At 43.5% G+C, this 18,633-nt stretch overlaps 1 protein-coding gene across 2 annotated transcripts; it reads left to right on the top strand.

Moving 5' to 3' along the window:
* Positions 1-1,257: 1,257 nt before the first annotated feature.
* On the top strand, positions 1,258-18,552 carry esyt3 (extended synaptotagmin-like protein 3). 2 transcript variants are annotated; one of them, XM_066687868.1, is made up of 23 exons: positions 1,258-1,992; positions 6,770-6,811; positions 7,040-7,174; positions 7,353-7,429; positions 8,018-8,087; positions 8,545-8,634; positions 9,361-9,416; positions 11,232-11,352; positions 11,611-11,787; positions 12,140-12,222; positions 12,517-12,565; positions 13,048-13,137; positions 13,216-13,278; positions 13,379-13,444; positions 13,984-14,055; positions 14,171-14,257; positions 14,418-14,567; positions 14,812-15,236; positions 15,412-15,510; positions 15,823-15,954; positions 16,206-16,311; positions 16,567-16,616; positions 17,028-18,552. In XM_066687868.1, exons 1-23 carry the CDS (start codon positions 1,522-1,524, stop codon positions 17,059-17,061), a joined length of 2,745 nt encoding a protein of 914 aa, XP_066543965.1. In that variant the 5' UTR covers positions 1,258-1,521; the 3' UTR covers positions 17,062-18,552. The 2 variants fall into 2 exon arrangements, with proteins under 2 accessions (XP_066543965.1, XP_066543966.1); XM_066687869.1 differs by having other exon boundaries at positions 16,206-16,336.
* Positions 18,553-18,633: the final 81 nt, after the last annotated feature.

Genomic DNA, 18,633 nt, shown 5'->3' with positions numbered 1-18,633 from the left:
ACTGCACCATCCCAATTACACCAAAACCAAGCACAGGATACAGCGCCAGAGTAGCGTGCAGTGGGTCGGAGATGATATCATCACAGCAGGGGCATTTGTGAAATAGGGGGGCATGATTATTATGAGGGCATGAGGGGCCGACATCTGCTGGGGGGGTCTGGGGACATGCTCCCCTGGGCAGATTGTTTTGTAAAATGGCTTTTAAAAACTCAGTTTGTAAAATAAGATTGAAGCAAATTATAAGGATAAGCTGGGCCATTCATATCAATTCGTCAAAAATGTACCATCATATTTGCTACCATGTGCTATTATTTTAAAATTGATATTAACACAATAGACAACAGTGATACCTTATTGCCATGAACACAATAGACAATATAGACACCTTCTCCACCTCCTCACCCCTAAAAGTGCTTCAGTATGGACACATCCCTGAGCATTGTTCAGTGCAAGAGGGAATGGTATTGTGAACAAAACAGGGTCCCCTCAATATGCAAAAATAAAGAAAGAAAGTGTCTGATTGGACAGAATGGGTACACAACCCTCCAAAATGACTGGAATGCAACTTTAACACATTATGAAGACTTATTAACCCATTAGCTAAAGTTACTGCTCCACTGATAATGAGTTGAGATCTAGAGCTAGCTAGGGTCGCCATATCTGAGCTGTCAATCAAGGGGACACTCCACAAGGCGGGGGTGGCAGTGGGGGCTGGAGGTGTAAACAACAAAGTGACCTCAAACAATGTATTAATGTCACGAGTGTAACATTCAATCCCTGCATGTCATTTTATACACAGTGCAAATATAAAAAAATAGGTCAAATAAAAATACATGGTTGTGTGGCAAAAGGGTGCAAAAACTACCAAGAAACACACAAAATGGTGTGCTAAAACATAACTTACAACAATGAATAACATGAACGATTAGTATTATTTAATAAAATGTAATTGTATAGTGTAACCTAATTGTACAGCAAGAGAACGACTGAGAAGGTGCGTGTTACACTACATTTAAATATATTTAATTGTAGAAACAAGTAGCCTGCAAGTGGCAGAACCTATACATTATAAGTGAAGGCTGTCAGATCAGTGCTGCAGTAGCGCATTTGCAGCGATTGATGGCGAATTGGCTCTGTCGTGCTGCCCAAGTGTGGCTCGGCAGCTCCGCTTCCCTGTAGACAGTCCTGCAGAGGCGCAGCTCAGGGGGCGGGTCCTCCAGCCTCCCAAACTGGAATCACCTGAGCCCAAAACACGGAAGTGCCAGAGCGAGAAAAAAGAGTCCGCAAGGGAGCAGCTCGACTCACAACAACGATGTGGCACCAGATCTTTAAAAAGCCAGCCAAGGAACCACAGCGACCATGAACTCGTCCTGCATGGTGGGGAAGGGTGTGCACCTGGACTGAAGACATTCACATCACTTGTATGGATTTTGTTTTCTTCTGCTCAGATCTCCCTCTGCGTCTATAGCCGACAGACCCGTCTGACGAGCTCCGGAGCCCCGAGGTTTCGGGAGCAGCAACATGAGACGGGCGCACGAGAAAGCCAGGAACGGGGTGGGGGGGGTGCATGCGTCCACCTCGGACCTCAGCGCTCACACCCCGCCGGACCTCCACAACGGGTACCAGGGGGCGACCCACAGAGGTCCTGCCAACCACCACGCCGCCGCCGCCCAGCTGGACCCCAACCCTGTCCTCAAGAGGGTGGAGGACGCCGCGGAGGGGCACCCGGGGGACAGCACCAACGCGGTCAACAAGGCTCTGATGGAGATCCTGCTGTACTTCGGCAGGGCTGTGCTGTTCCTGTTCCCGGTGTACATGACGGGCTACCTGGGGCTCAGCATCACCTGGGTGCTCTTCTGCCTGATGCTGGTCACCTGGTGGAGGAAGAACACGACGCGCAAGCGCGCCCGGCTGGACACGGCTTTCGACTTCTTGGAGAACGAGCGACTTGTCATCAACAAGGAGATCAAAGCCCTGAACATGCCTGCGTGGGTATGTATGTATGTATGTATGTATGTGTGCATGCATGTGTCTCTCACCACGCACCTGTGCCTCAGCTGTAGGTCCAACCTGCGTTTCCAGATTGTCAGATTCATTGCATGTATAAGGAGGAGGTTCAGTTTGTGAAACCATCTATAATGTGAGAAACTAATGCTAATGAATAACAGCCAGTAAGAGACATTTCCTACAGTTTGTCACACAGATTAACTTTCTTCTCTGGGATCTTATTTATAACTCGGTCATTTCTATTGTAATCGGAAAGGGGGACCACTCTCTGCAGCCAGACCCGGCTAAGACATGACTCGGGCTGATCTGGAAACAGACAAGAGGTTTCCCCTTGTGGTAGAACATCTACAGTGTCCCTGGTGTTTGTGAGACCAGGTGTGCCAAGGTGTGAGAAGACACTCTCATTAGCACCAGATTGTTGAAACTGAGAACAACACCCATTCAGTTTACAGAACCAGAACATAGGAACTCATGTGAAGGGTTTTTATTCAGCCCATCAGTGCATTTTACTTTTAGAAGAGATGTTGATTTTTGAGAGCAATTAAGTAATCAAAGCATGCCTGTTTTGAGAAGTGGAGCTGCCACCCGTCAGGCCTGTTGTTGTCTCTGTGTTTCACTGACTTGCCTCGTGCTTGCTTGGCACCAGGCTGACGCCCCCGCGGTGAGAGCAGGGGGTGCCCGAGGCCCCGGGGGTAAGAGCACCTGGCGAGGTGAGGGGCGGCGAGAACTTGACAGGGCTGAGGTTCTCTGTGGTGTTTATTCACAAAATAAACTTGTCAGCTTTCCATTTCCCAACTGTTAAAAGTACATCATAAAAGTGGCACATTGTAAATACATATTTTATTTATATCCTCTTCATCCACCTGTATCAATCCACTGCTGTTGGTGCTTCTACATGTGTATATAATATATATATATATGTGTGTGTGTGTGTGTGTGTGTGTGTGTGTGTGTGTGTGTATACACAATTTGCTGTAGTACAATAGTGGACATTCTTTCAAAAGGATGGGTCACAGACAGGCTGGTGAAGTTCGTCCGAGAGCTCTCTGCCGCCTGAAGAATGTAGTTGTGTGTGTTCCCGTGCAGCTTGAACCAGAACTGTCATTCCAGCACAGGTCTGTGGGTGTGGGTGACAGCATCCCGCTTTGATTACAGTTTCCTTGGCGGCTCTGTGGTTTCTCCATCCAGTCCTGTACACTCAGGGATCATCAGTGAAGTTGTTTAAAAAAAAAAAAGAAACGCAAAGATCGGGTGAGGGACTGCAGGCCTGCTGACTGAACCTGTAGCTCCATCCAGGGTGTTTATTTGTCGAAAGAGAACCGCATACACTTTGAGGAGCTTCTGCTGCGCGAGCCGTGTCATGTTCCTGTGATACATGTTAGTCTCTCTCACTTTAATGTCAGTAATCATGCCTTGGTCAGCTAAGTATCTTACTACCAAGAAGATACTGATTTTCTTCCTCCAAACAAATGCACAATGTTTCTATCTCTCTATATTATTTTATTTACTGCAAGGTCTCCTTTCACACCCAGTGGATGTTACAGTTTATATCAAGCTGATTCCCTCCCCTGCAGATGATCAAGCGCCTTCTATCAGGCCATAGATGAGTAGAAAGGGCTTCTTCTGTTACTTTTCTCTAATTTCCATGTGTTTTTATTAGATTTTTATATTATCATTTCCTCTGTTTAAACTTAAAGTATGTCAGCTGAGCTGTTCTGGAATTCATTCCTAAATAACTCCAGGCCACACCTGTTACCCCTCCCAACTCTCATTATATGTGTGAGACAGTTATGGAAATTTTAAAAGAAGCCTTTTGTCTTTGTGTCAGTGATAGTAACTGGTCTTGTTGAAACAAAAAGTGAAAAGTGAACCCTGTTCCCGGAGAGACACAGTCATGCAAGTTGTCCAGGCCTCTCAAATATGTATTAATCATGTATAACATTGCATTTGTTGCATTTTATTTATTTTTATGTACTTTTCTTCAAAGCTCAGTTAATGCAAAGCTTGTAATGTATTTTAGAATCGCATGTACTTGATGTTCAGATGCATCCCATGTGACGCTTTCTGATGGTCATCTCCTTACTGCTCTGGTGTTTAAATATAAAGGGTTTATGACACCCAGACTGCATGATTAGTAGTTGTAGAAGGAAAACTCACTCCAGATTTGGACTGGAATCGGTTATGAACAAGGTTGTCCCTTGACTGGCCAGTACAGGCTGCAGGTGAACAGGTCTTCCCATACAGCAGGACCTGCTCTACAGGAGTGCAGTACATACCAGAATAAGAGCTCTCTATTGTACGGTAATCCGCTGGCCTCATCTCCGCGCACCTGAGCTGCAGCTGCAGAGCCCAGTGCCTGAGTTACGGGTGCATCTCGAACGCTGTGAGGAGGGAGATCGCGTCGCGTCGATATTGTCCGCAGCCTCCCTCTGCAGTGAGGGCAGTACATCCAATCAGGCAGACCTGAACTCAGTGTGGACATCACATGAGAAATGTACAGACCAACAGCAGAAGAGACATGAAGAGAATGGTTTCTGGATCACTTTTTGAAAAGCAGAGCCAGTGACTTTGTTTAATAGGGTTGTAAACTTAGTGAATAACAAACTCTTGATTTCAATCGAACATGAACTATGCCCATTTAAAATATATATATTCTACCACACTTTACAATTCTACAGTCATTCTCTGTGGTATGTTTGTTGTATTTGAGACCAGGAGGAACATTACATTTGTAAGATTGAGCCCAAAGACTGTTAGACAGGTCAAACATTATTATTTCTCCTCTAAAGTGAAGTATGTACAGTTGAGGCACTTTATTGCTGATTTCACAGGATTTCTCATTTGAAAACAGCGTGTGGACAGAATGTGTGTCCGGATCGTGATGAGGTGATCTCGGTACAGGTTTGACTGGTCTCTGTGTTCACTTGAATTGTGCACTATTCCCGGTTCTACAGCATTCTGTTCCAAAACTGAGCGCTTAGAGCTGCAGAACCCAGACGGGCATTTGTCCACAAACATGAGGCCGCGCACACTTCCAGGATGACATGAAATGATGAAAACTGCCAGTAAAAATACATCTGCTCAGGAATTTGCACCCTTAATGTGTGCATTGGAGTGCAGCGGACGCTGACCAACTGTCCTTACCGTCCTCATCCAGCTGAAAGCACTCTCCCAGTGATTCCTTCGGTTGTGAGATGAACTGATAACTACATGTGCGCTAGCCCGGTGTGTGACATGTTATTTAATACACTTTTAGAATTGAGCTTTAAACAAGTTCTAGTTTTCCAGGAGGAATTGCGTTATTCAGATCCTGGAGCAAAGGCTGCTCATATTTTCATAAACCCAAGAGCTCTAAAGGAAATTAACATAGCCTTCTCACATCGCAGGTACCGTGTTATTGTAATGTGAATTATGCAGGTGCCTTTTTTTGTCTCTGTGTGTCCTGACTCTGTTAAAGCCAAAGGGGCAGGGACACTGTGCACAGAGATCAGCCGGAGGAGAGGACCTATTTAATGTGGCAAAGTGCATCGCCTCGGTTTTCCTACTGGGGATTGGTGCTTCATTAATATGAAATCTCCGTGAGCTTTACAAATTGAGTCCTGCTAGTGTGGTGTTGGGACACGGCAGTGTACCGGCTAATGATGTAGAAAGCAATTTATTCTGGCCTTAAAAATAGCCTTGTTTTCAATTGTGCTAATAAGACTGTAGCTCGGCCAAGGAATCTGCACTTCTCACGCGGAGGGGAGTCTGTGAAGTTACCGGCCTGCTTGCTACTGATCTGTTTTTGCTCCCCAAGCCGATTGATTTCTCTGACGCAAGGCTTTACTGCTGACACTACGAAGTGACTGAAGTCCAATAAATACATAAATAAATGAATATTAATAACTTTGAAGGTGTGGATTTGTACTTCTGCAGCCTCTGAGATAAGAAACCTCTTTCATATCTCACTGGCTGCGTCAGATTCCAGGTTTACATCGATATGAACCCCCGTTGCTTTCAGACTAGATGTGTAACCAAGCAGGCTACTTTTTAATCCTAATGAAGGTATGCCTTTTAATGTAATGAGAGGATACAGAAGGCCACGTCTCTGTCACTGTGTGTGTTTCAGTGCCGGTGTAATGAACTGGCTGTTGCGCAGTTTTCTGTTTTTTCCTCGCTCTGTGTGGTAGTTAAAAACATCCAACGTGAATTCAGATCCCTTCAGGGTTGTCTTCCCTTCCTGGACCAGCCTATTGTGTAGAATGTATTTGCACGAGGTTTGTCCTAAGTATTGCAATCCCTCGTCTTTCATCTCCCAACACTCCACACACGCGATGGCCGGTTATCTGCCTCGGGTATTAATATAGCTCCTGCAGACTCTCTGGGAAGGGAATTTGAGAGATGAACATTCCCACACGCCAAAAACAAGTTCATATTAACTATTTTATATTCTGTATGTACATGCTGTGGCAAGATGTACAGTCCTGTGTTGTTGAGTTTAGACTTTCAGCTTCTGTTGACAGGAAATAAGTGGTGTTTGTTTATTTATTTTGTATACATTTTCTTTTAATTGGGCACATTTTTCAGCTGCAGTCTCAGTTTACAGTATTTTGATTCTCATTTAAAGTGATCACCATGTGTTTCAAATCACTTTGTAAACCTGTTCTATATCTACACTGTGATATGAGACACTAATGTTATAGATTTGTATTTATTATAGAAGACTGTATTCTGTGCTATAGTCTCCACTTTTAAATCGGGTTTTCTTTCTGTATTTCTGCAGGTCCATTTCCCAGATGTGGAAAGGGCCGACTGGCTGAACAAGGTACTGAAGGATTTCTTATTTTTTATTTTCTTGGAATAAAATCCTGTATAAGCACCATCTGTGATGAGGTGTTAATTGGTAAACGTGACATCGAACAAATGTAACTACAGCTTGTGTTTGATGTGAAGCTGTTTGTAAGCTGGTGCTGTTGGCTATGTGCTATACTTTCGAATACCATTGAAACAGGATTCGTGCAGAATGTGGACCTGAGCTCTCGTGTCTCCACAGATACTGCAGCAAGCCTGGCCTTACTTCGGGATTTACATGGAAAGGTTGTTGAAGGAGAAGATCCAGCCTTCAATCAGAACATCTAGTCACCATCTTAAGACCTTCACTTTCACCAAGGTCCATTTTGGACAAAAGGTAAACTCGTCGACTCCATTCGCTCATCCAAAGTGTGGCTTTAGAAGGGTTTTGGTTCTTTCTCATCTTCGTTCCTGATTTTGAATCTGATTTCTGAAGCACAGACCTGTTACCTGTACATGCTAATGGAGAGTCTTGTTTGAAAAGTTTAATACAATGAATAAACTCTGTTCCTCAGCCCCTCAGGATAAACGGAGTGAAGTCGTACACAGACGAGGTGGACAAGAGACAAGTGATCTTGGATCTCAATTTGAGGTATGGTCAAATGGCACTGGGCAGCCCAAATCAATACACAAGTGTTGAGGTCTGTATTTTCGCAGACGCAGATGTCTCAGACTGTATGGATCAGAACTCTCCCAGACAGATTAACAAACCAAAGCCACTTCAACTTGAGAAAACCAAAAGTTACTGGGGTCTGGAACCTGTAGGAAAAAGCTCCCAAATATTTGCTGTTATCCAATGAGCTGTCAAGAAATAGCATGGATTGGACTTGGCACTTGCACAATCGTTTAGAAGACATTGCCTAGCAGGCATTTGTGTGGGTTGACCATGGTCCCGTTGTTCACTGGCTCGTCTTGTTTTCTGCATCCTGCTCTGAGTATCAGCCTTTAAACAGTTTGCTAGTTTTGGATTATTGCTTATACGATGCTTATTGTATTTAGTACTGATTGTAAAAGTTTCTTATGTAAAATGTAAGTCCCCATGGATAAGGGCATCTGCTAAGAAATTAATAATATATATAATATAATATAATAATAATAATAATGGTGGCCAGTGTTCCTGTTTGTGGCCTACTGTGTGAGGGACAAGAATAAGGCTGTTTTTTTAACCATGCCTTTCCAGCTATGTCGGAGACTTGGACATTGTTGCCGCAGTGAAGAAACCCATCACAGCCGGGGTGCAGGGGGTGCAGGTGGGATAACCTGAATTTCAGGAAACTCAACATAGTGCTCATATAATGCTTAATCCTGTTCCATCAGGATATTTAAGATGCATTCCAGAAAATTAAGTCATCTACCCCACCATTTCTGTTAATGTTTGAAATTGCAAGTTCTGATTGCAAGTGTTGAATTACATTATTCAGGATACAGTTTTAAGATATTTCAGATAATGAGAATTAGGCCCTGGTTTATTCAGTATTGTAGTGGGGGAATTGACACTGGTGAATTGTTAAATTATGAGGCTATTTTAAGCATGAAGAGGCGACCGCTTCATTTGCCAAACCAGAGTTCCTTGAAAGTTTTGCAAGAAAGAAAAAGTCAAATGAAAAATGTACACTGTGGAGTTGAAGTAGCTTTTGCCTGATTGAAGAATCTGTGCCTAACTCATGATTTTTCTGTGGAACTAAAGGATTTTTCTTCCCACTTTAGCTTCATGGAGTCTTGCGTGTGATTCTGGAGCCACTGATTGGTCAGTCACCCCTGGTGGGTGGGATCACGATGTTCTTTATCCGTCGACCGGTAAGTTCAGCAGGAATTGAAGGAGCAGTCCTCACTGATCATGAATGTAGAAATAGCTGTTGATGATTGACACGGCCGATGACTTGGGAGGAAGCACGTTTTGTTGTTAGTTTCAGGGTTGGGTGAACTGGAAAATCTAGTTCTTCAGAATAACTGATGATTTGAAGTGCTGTACAAGACCTGTACAAGGTTTTGGAGCTGTTTTTAGAACCATTTGCCTTATTTACATTGCTGTATTAACATGCTTTCCAAGGATAATTAAATGTGAAGGGTATAACCTGGAACGGAAGGGCCTTCAGTGCAAGATTTTGACTAATTTCCTCCTGTGAATGTATTTAATGAAATTAGATGAATCTCCATAGGTGCCTTTAAGTGTTAGTGAACACAGTGTACAGTTCCCAGCCAATAAACCTGTTCCTGGGAAAACATAGATGATATTGTATCTGTGTTCTTTTGGTTTCTGCCTGATGTTGGTTTCTTAAGTTGACTAACGGGACAGATACTGTCATCCAGTCCTGAGCTTGAAGAAGCCTGACAAATGTAATGCATCTTGCAATGATGTCGGTCCTGTCCAGCTATTGTTGTCAGCCGCGGTATTGGACGCCTGTGAGGGAAACTGTTTTAATCCGTTTATCTGATCTGCACATAATGTTCTTTCAGTCGGGTTTTGCCATTTTTCCGGATGAATAAGGCATGAAGTATTAAACCTGTTTTCTGTTTTTACAGACTCTCGATATTGACTGGACTGGAGTAACAAATTTGCTGGACAGTCCAGCATTCAAGTAGGTTATACTTTTATTTTTTTTATTTTTTTTCAATGATATACATTGAAAGTGTTAACTAGCCATCTGTACAGTGCATCCGGAAAGTATTCACAGCACTTCACTTTTCCCACATTTTCTTATGTTACAGCCTTATTCCACAATGGATTAAATTAATTATTTTCCTCAAAATTCTACAAACAAAACCCCATAATGACAACATGAAAGAAGTTTGTTTGAAATCTTTGCAAATTTATTAAAAATAAAAAACAAAAAAGCATATGTACATAAGTATTCACAGCCTTTGCCATGACATTCAAAATTGAGCTCAGGTGCATCCTGTTTCAACTGATCATCCTTGAGATGTTTCTACAACTTGATTGGAGTCCACCAGTGGTAAATTCAGTTGATTGGACATGATTTGGAAAGGCACACACCTGTCTATATAAAGTCCCACAGTTAACAGTGCATGTCAGAGCACAAACCAAGCCATGAAGTCCAAGGAATTGTCTGTAGACCTCCGAGACAGGATTGTATCAAGGCACAGATCTGGGGAAGAGTACAGAAAAATTTCTGCAGCATTGAAGGTCCCAATGAGCACAGCGGCCTCCATCATCTGTAAATGGAAGAATCAGGGGAGAAGGGTCTTAGTCAGGGAGGTGACCAAGAACCCAATGGTCACTCTGACAGAGCTCCAGCATGTCTCTGTGTAGAGAGGAGAACCTTCCAGAAGAACAACCATCTCGGCAGCTCTCCACCAATCAGGCCTGTATGGTAGAGTGGCCAGACAGAAGCCACTCCTCAGTGAAAGGCACATGACAGCCCGCCTGGAGTTTGCCAAAAGGCACCTGAAGGACTCTCAGACCATGAGATTGAACTCTTTGGCCTGAATGGCAAGCGTCATGTCTGGAGGAAACCAGGCACCGCTCATCACCTGGCCAATACCATCCCTACAGTGAAGCCTGGTGGTGGCAGCATCATGCTGTGGGGATGTTTTTCAGCGGCAGGAACTGGGAGACTAGTCAGGATCAAGAGAGAGATGAATGCAGCAATGTACAGAGACATCCTTGATGAAAACCTGCTCCAGAGCGCTCTGGACCTCAAACTGGGGCGAAGGTTCATCTTCCAACAGGACAACGACCCTAAGCACACAGCCAAGATAACAAAGGAGTGGCTACAGGACAACTATGTGAATGTCCTTGAGTGGCCCAGCCAGAGCCCAGACTTGAACCCGACTGAACATCTCTGGAGAGATCTGAAAATGGCTGTGCACCGACGCTCCCCATCCAACCTGATGGAGCTTGAGAGGTCCTGCAAAGAAGAATGGGAGAAACTGCCCAAAAATTATGTGCTTTTTTTGTTTTTTATTTTTAATACATTTGCAAAGATTTCAAACCAATATCTTTCACGTTGTCATTATGGGGTTTTGTTTGTAGAATTTTTTGGAAAATAATGAATTTAATCCATTGTGGAATAAGGCTGTAACATAACAAAATGTGGAAAAAGTGAAGCCCTGTGAATACTTTCCGGATGCACTGTATACATTAAGCCATATGTATTTATCTAATGATCGAAGTTATTGATGCATACTAAATTAATTTGCATCACAGTTGAGGAATGTATAAGTTCAGCACTGGATTAGATATTTGAAGAGACTGTTCCTCCACATTCCAGAGATGTCAAGGCATTGTATTGAACAATGAAATCAGAAAAGCTATAAAACAGGACGCAGTACGGGATCTGGAAATCGCCCATTTCTGTCTCCAAAAACCTCCAATATTATTTATTTGTGCTGTACGTTTCCATGACACTTGTTATACCCTTGCTGTGACGCAGTAACCTCTCTGAGTCGGCCATCATGGATATCATCTCATCCTTCATGGTTCTGCCCAACCGCCTGTGCATCCCGCTCATTGACCAGGTGCAGATTGCACAGATGAGGTTCCCTCTTCCCCGGGTATGTACTCGGATTTTCACAGGTGCGACAGAGAATAACCAATGATAAACCTGCTTACAAAGGTTCCCTCCTTCCAAAGTTTGTCCATCTGTCAGTCTGTTCTCCTGAGTAGAGCATTTTATCTTGGGACACAGCCCAAGCTGTCATTATTAATTATGATATAATTGTGCGCTCATAGCTTTTCAACATGCAGACCTGGGAAAAAATAAATGCTCAGGTCTGGGAGCGGTGCAGTGACGCCATGTTGTGTGTTTGCAGGGGGTCGTCCGGGTTCACCTCATTGAGGCGCAGGATCTCATTGCCAGCGACTCCTACATGCTGGGGATGGTGAAAGGCAAGTCGGACCCCTACACCATCCTGAGGGTGGGCACTCAGAAGTTTAAGAGCAAAACGGTGAAGGAGAACCTGGACCCCCGATGGAATGAGGTTTTTGAGGTAACTATCAAGATGAGTTTCATCCTAAACAACATTGCGGAAAGAAAGAGCTGACAAAAAACATTGGAACACATATTACTGAATTCCCATCGGTCCCTTCAGTTTTAGTGTGTTGGACAGTCATTGTTTGTAGGAGTTTTATGTGAGCCCTGAAGGCCCGTCTTCAATCTTTTCCTCAGATGTGACATTCTGTACATTGCAGTTGTTGAAATCCACCCCTTTTGAGGTTTTGTTTATGGTTATTTTGTTTTAAAATTTAGAAGTGACCTGCCATTTAAATAAAAAAAAAAAAGCTCCTCATTATGGAATTCACATTTTTGTTACATTGTGATTGATTTGCTCTTGTGTGCAGTTTGTTGTACATGAGGCCCCGGGGCAGGAGCTGGAGATAGAGGTGTTTGATGAGGACACGGATAAAGATGACTTTCTTGGCAGGTAAGCCGACCTCTGGCGATGTTCTCCTGGATCTGTAGACCGATCAGTCTTTCAATATCAATCTCTAACTCTGAGCAAGAATTCCACAACGCGGGGAGAAATAGTAAATGGATGGTTTTAGTTTCTGAATTGAGCCTGACCCACAGAAAAAGCTTTAGATTTTTTCTGGAATCATCATAATGTATCTTAGAACATGTATCGTATGTTCTTTTGACTGCAACATCTTGATAGTTGTTTTATAACCAGGTTTTTTCATCACTCAGTGGCTTTCTTTTTGTCTTTCTGTCTGTGCAGTCATCAGTTAGATCTTGGGGGAGTGATGAAGGACAGAGTTATTGATGAGGTAAGAGTCAAAGATCTGGACAGGGGAGGATCGTATTTGAAATGCACTCCACCGAACAAGATTAGACTGGGTTTCAGTGTAACATGTTGGGTTTCTGCTAGCATTGCTGGCATCTCTCTTATGCAGAATCACTTTCCAAATGTCAAAGCTTTATAATACAGATATATATTGCCATTACAGCTTTAGTCTTGATGTATGCGACTGCTATTCTTCATTGTAAAAAGCCTGTATGTCTTATGGGCTGTTTGTGTTTTTTAAAACTGATTCAGTATTAGCCCGTACACAGAAGAAAACCTGGTGAATGCACTTATTTTTGCTCATATAATTAAACTATTCTTAAAGCACCAATATAGGTACTACATAAGCCTATAGATTCAAGTCTGTCTGGCATATTCAGTCTCTGCACGGCAGTGTGTGTGTGAAAGGGCAGTGGCTTTTCCTGTGTGACCGGCGCGTCTCACTCTGTTCTGTTTCCCACACAGTGGTATGAGCTGGATCAAGGCGACAGTGGAAAGATCCACTTGAAGCTGGAGTGGCTATCTCTAGTCCAGGACCAGGAGAAGCTGGTTGAGGTGAGGAGTCACCCTGTCTTGTTGTTGTTGTTCAGGCCCGAGGCCGGCACATTAACCCTGTGAACGCTCTGTTTCTAGACCCAGAACGGCCGTGCCTGTGCCATGCTGGCTGTGTACCTAGACTGTGCTTCCAATCTACCGGTAAGTTAAGTCATTATTTTCTTGATTGTATTATGTGTATTTCTTATTGTGTTGTGTTGTGTGTAGTGATCGTTGTTGTGCACCTTTTGTGTAACTGCAGAAGAACACGACGGAGTACACTAACGACTTTGCAGGGAAGCATGGGAAACCAGGCAAGCCTGTAAAGGTAATATTGAAAGTTGGATGTTGGCAACATGTATTTGAATGTCACGTGAAGGTGTTGTAATTCAGTGTAAACTCTTGTGTTGCATCAGTGTCAGCATGCTGCTATTATTATTTGATTGTTTACCTACTTTTGTATGAACGCTCTATTGATTGATAATTCAGGCCATATAAGGGGTCTGCATCCAGCTGCGCTTGCATTGACACAGCTGGGTTCTGGGTGGTCTAGGTACTGAGCTGGAGGGGAGGGCCTGACCCGCTGATGGGAACCAAGCTCCTCCCCCTCTAAAGACCCATCATGACTGGCTTCATGCCATTTTCTCATATTTCACATTCTTGTCACCCTCCCGTGCATATCTCGGTATTCCGTGTAAGGGAAGTCAGTTCTACAGTTACCTTATTTTAATTTTATTATCTCCACATTGCTGTTCCTTTTCATTTTTGTATTAAACTGCATCGTAGCGCCACAGATGAGTTTCCAACACAATGCCATGAACGTCATCCCTAAAGCTTGTACCTGTCCCCTCCATGTCTGCTTTGCAGGTCCCAAAAAAGAATATGGACCCCAACTCCTTTGTGGAATTGACTGTAGATCGGCAGATGCAGAAAAGCAAGGTGTGGATCTTTCCAGGGTGACCGTGCGATCCTTCGATGCTCTGTCGTTTGATGTTCGAGTTGCTGGTGTTCGTTAAAATCTGCTGACCTCCTGTGTGTTTTTGTTTTCCCGAAGGTTGCATACCTGTCCAAGGACCCTGTGTGGGAGCAGTGCTTCACGTTCTTTGTGCACAGTGTTAAGAACCAGCAGCTCAGTGTTGTGGTACAGTATAAATTATATACACAGGGGTGTGCTCTTTAAATGTTAAAATGATCACCATGATGATGATAATCGTTACTGTTACTATTAAACACTGTGGCTGCTTGTACAGATTGTTCCGGGAAAGTTTGATTACCTTGCCGGTGCCTCGCTTGTTCTCCAGGTTAAAGACGTCGACAAGAAGGTCCCTCTGGGGCTGATGTCCCTGCCGTTCAACCGCCTGCTCACTGCCACCGACATGAGCATGGACCAGCGCTTCCAGCTGGAGCGCTCTGGCGCCAACAGCTCCATCAAGATGACAGCAACTCTCCGGGTAGGCTGCCTTGACTCTGTGTCGCTTATCCCCTTCACAGTCGAGGCCCGGCACATAATTCGTGCAGCCGGGCCAGTCCTGTGTCCAGACACGATTACAAATGCTTGCCAGATGTATGGTTTCGTCCCGGTGCAGTATGTGTTAGAATAGACTTGTTGACGCAGCACTTTTTCTAGGAATGGTCACTGCTGTGAGAGTTTCTTTTCCCCAATCACCCCATGTCATTCCTGCTCCCCCACAACAGATCTTGACCATCGAAAACCCACAGCCTAAGAAAGTGAACACCGACAACGGGAACAGGAAAGCCAGCGCTCAGGAGGCACTGGTGGCTGAGGTGAAACAGTCGAGCCCGGCGCTGCAGAAGCCCAGCCAGCAGCCCCCCGGCCCGGCGCTGCAGAGGCCCAGCGAACAGCCCCCCAGCCCGGTGCTGCAGACGCCCAGCGAGCAGCTCCCCTACCCAGGCCCCAGCGATGTCATGGAGGAGGGTGGACGGAGGTTTGTGGCCCTTCGACCCGACGGCCAATCGGAGAGCAAGCAAACTGCCCCCACCACCCCCACGAGGAGGGACAGCACCCTCTACAGGCGATACGACTCCTCCAGCATGCTGTCGGAGTACTCCATGGCCTCCTCCCGCTATGACCTGACCGAGGGGGGCGCGCCCTACCCTCAGTGAGTGATCCGTTTACTAGGGAACCTCGAGTCTTAGGGTCTGTTTTAGGGCCCTCTGTATGCATCGCAACACAGGAGATGTGTATTAGATATTGATTGATTTGATTGATTGATTGATTTACTTACTTACCAGATTTCTGCTGTGTGTCTGTGTGTGTGTCTGTATCATATCCAGGGCTATTCTAAACCACCAAGGAGGCTTTGGCCAAATTCAGCTGACCGTTCGTTATGCAGCCCTGAGGAAAAACCTTCTCGTCTCGGTCATCTCTTGCAGGTAACGTTTGAGGCCCGGCCTGAATATTGACCACAGAAATCATCTCCCTGTACAATACGATTTGCAAGCCCCGATAGGCCCTTAATGAAAGGTTTGATTAAAATAGGAACCCTACAACAGTTTCAATAGTTTGATGTCAGAAATATATCTGAGGCAAAACTGGCAATTTTCTTTTTCCCACCAGAAATTAAATATGCTTGATTTTTGTTTGTTAAATCCTGTGGCAGTGCCGTTTTATAGGAGGAAGTAGCGGAAAGAAGTACACACTGATGAGCAGTAGACTTCTTCAAACTGTTTGTCTTTGGTCTACAGGAATTTAGTCCCTTGCAGTGAAACCGGCACAGATGCCTACGTGCGGATCTATCTGCTTCCGGACCGGAGCTGGAGGAACAGAAAGAGAACTGCAGTGAAGAAGAACACCGTCGATCCACTTTACGATGAGAAGTACGTTGGGTTGGGCACCGGGCCGGGGTCAATGGCAGCTTTTCCATTCCAGTTCTGTTTGTAACTCCTCATATGAATTCGGTTCCAATTCCAGTCGAGCCTATTGTGTCAAATTGCAAAAAGAACTAGAAGTGGAGAGGGAATCGGAATTGAAAGAATGGAATTGACCCCAAACCTGGAAGCCAGCATGGTGGGATCCCAGCGAATGGACCCGTGTGACATGTTATGACACATGCCATTTCCTCCCTCAGGTTTGAGTACTCGGTGTCTCTGGAAGATGCCCAGAGACGGATGTTGGACGTGGCCGTGAAGAACAACAAAATGCTGCGCTCCAGGGAGAGGAAGGAAATCGGCACGGTAGCGTTGTTGTTTGACCGTTCATGTAATACAACGTTAATATCTTAACGAATTACGGACTAGCACCCTACCACGTTTTTATAGATGGGTTAATAAATCAAACCTCAGTTGGGTATGAGTGTGTAACTTGCGGATAGGACAAAGCCTCACAATTTCTTCCCTTCAAAAGTGAAATGTTTTAAGGATAGGTAACGTGATAATTGCATCTAATTTACACACAGCATTAACGTTCGATCGTGTGTTTTGTTTTCATAGGTCATGGTTGATCTCTCTCAGGAAGACTTGGTAAAAGGCTTCACATACTGGTGAGTCGGGTCGAAGTCAAATATATGAAGCAGACGCAGTAATTAGTGGTGTTCCCATCTGTGCACTCACTTTAATTGCTCGGGGCTTCCAGTATGAATCTGCCATGCTGGAGGCTGAAAACCTGTCAGACAGTTCCTAATTTTGAGAAAGCAGGAATCTGTTAATTAAGATACCGGCCTCCAGGAGGATGACTGGAGGGGAAAGCCCCAGCCAGTTCTTGTTTTTCTCTCTTCCTGCATTGTGTGCATGGCAGAAATGTCCACTTTTTTGGAGGTTTTCATTATCTATAAATATCGCCTGAGAACAACGTGGTTCTGTCATTTAATTCCCGGAAAAGTCCCTGCAGTCGCGGGATGTTGCCCTGCCTGCAAACGATTCACTGACTGCACGTCTTCTGTGCTCCCCTGTAGGTACGAGCTGAGCTTGCCTGGACTCGGTAAATAAGCACGAAGAAAAGGTGAACGCAGCACCCATGAAAGAAACGTAAAGCCGTCTTTGCTGAAATGGACTTGTCTTTTATGTATTTATTATTTTGCCCCCATGATTTGGTAATGTTTATTTATCTCACTTCTCCCATTTAAAGCCCGAATACTGAACTGGGTTTCCGCATCTTTCCTGGCACGCATCTAAAACATTACTGTTTTAGGAACACAACGATCAGGAATGTGTTTTTTCCCCTTTTCATTTCAATGCACAAAGAGAAGGATTAGAGAGATTTAACAAATACTGTCGGGTCAGCACTAAACCGTTTCTCTGTCATCTTTGCACAGGTGTGTCTAGTAGTTACATGCTGAGAACATTAGTAATGCTCCAGAGAGTGTAATATTCCTATCTCTTGTAATTTCTAGCATCTTTACGTATAAATCTTTGTTAGATTTATATTTCAAATGTAATCTGAAGTTCTCCACAGCTGTCTCTTCTAAAGTCCTCTAAATGCTGCAGTGCTCTATGGGGTAAACTAGGGGTTTCTCTACAGTGTCTCCTGTATGTTTGTATATATTATAAATATATATCTGAATTTATATTTAAATACATTTAGGATATGAAAAAGGGAAAATGCTGAGCTACAACATGTCTTTTTACGTGTATTTCTTAAACACGGCAATATTCCTGTTGAGGTCAGTATAAGAGTATCTTTTGCTAAATATTGACATTTGTTTATTTTATTTTTTGGAAACGTTTCCCTTTTTGCATCTCTTTTTCAGCTTGATTTCGGTTTTTGTTAAATTAGGCTGGGGGCTAAAGACCATGCACTTCTCCACTAGTGCACTTTTGTCTTTTGGACCCAGTCAATCAGGTTAGCTTAACCTGAAAGGAACATCATTCACACTGTAAACTGCAGTTGTTCTTTATTAATTTGTTTTCCTTTAAACTGCACTCCATGTTAAGATGATGTCGATTCGACTCTTTGTCTGTCAGTTAAAAGGCAGACTGTGAAATGGATACAATTATTTCAAATATTCAATTTAATGCACTTTTAAAGCACAATTATCAAATACATGATGAATATGAATTCAAACTAATAAACAAAAGCTGTATTTTGCTGATAATTAGTCCTGCATTAAGGTTGTGTAAATAAGGATTCATTTGTTTAAAAAGAAACAGAAAAAATACAGAAGACCTAGCATGCTCGTGTTTGCATTAAGATTTTGTCAGATTTTAATAAAGAAAAGACTAAACAGTCATAGACATATCTCTCCCCAAACCGGATGACCTGATTTATAATTTGGTTCATTCTTAATATTTGAAGTACAAAAGAATGATTTTTTTTTTTTTACTTAAAATATGTATATTTTTGCACCCATGCTGTATAAACTTCAGTTGTGGAATTTTCTAATTGTATATAAGAGGTGTGTGGATACAAGGTATTTTAATACTGTATTATTTTATTTCTTGTACAAAGTTGTTTTTGCATTAAATATATACTTAAACATCTTTAAGTATTTATTGTGTACATCCACATCAGTGAGAATAGGCTGTAATCCACAAAATATGAAAAGGCATTTTTAGCCACAC

The sequence above is a fragment of the Amia ocellicauda genome, chromosome 16 (genome assembly GCF_036373705.1).
Source record: "Amia ocellicauda isolate fAmiCal2 chromosome 16, fAmiCal2.hap1, whole genome shotgun sequence".
Taxonomy (NCBI): Eukaryota; Metazoa; Chordata; class Actinopteri; order Amiiformes; family Amiidae; genus Amia; species Amia ocellicauda.
This window is presented reverse-complemented; position numbering and strand designations above follow the sequence as displayed.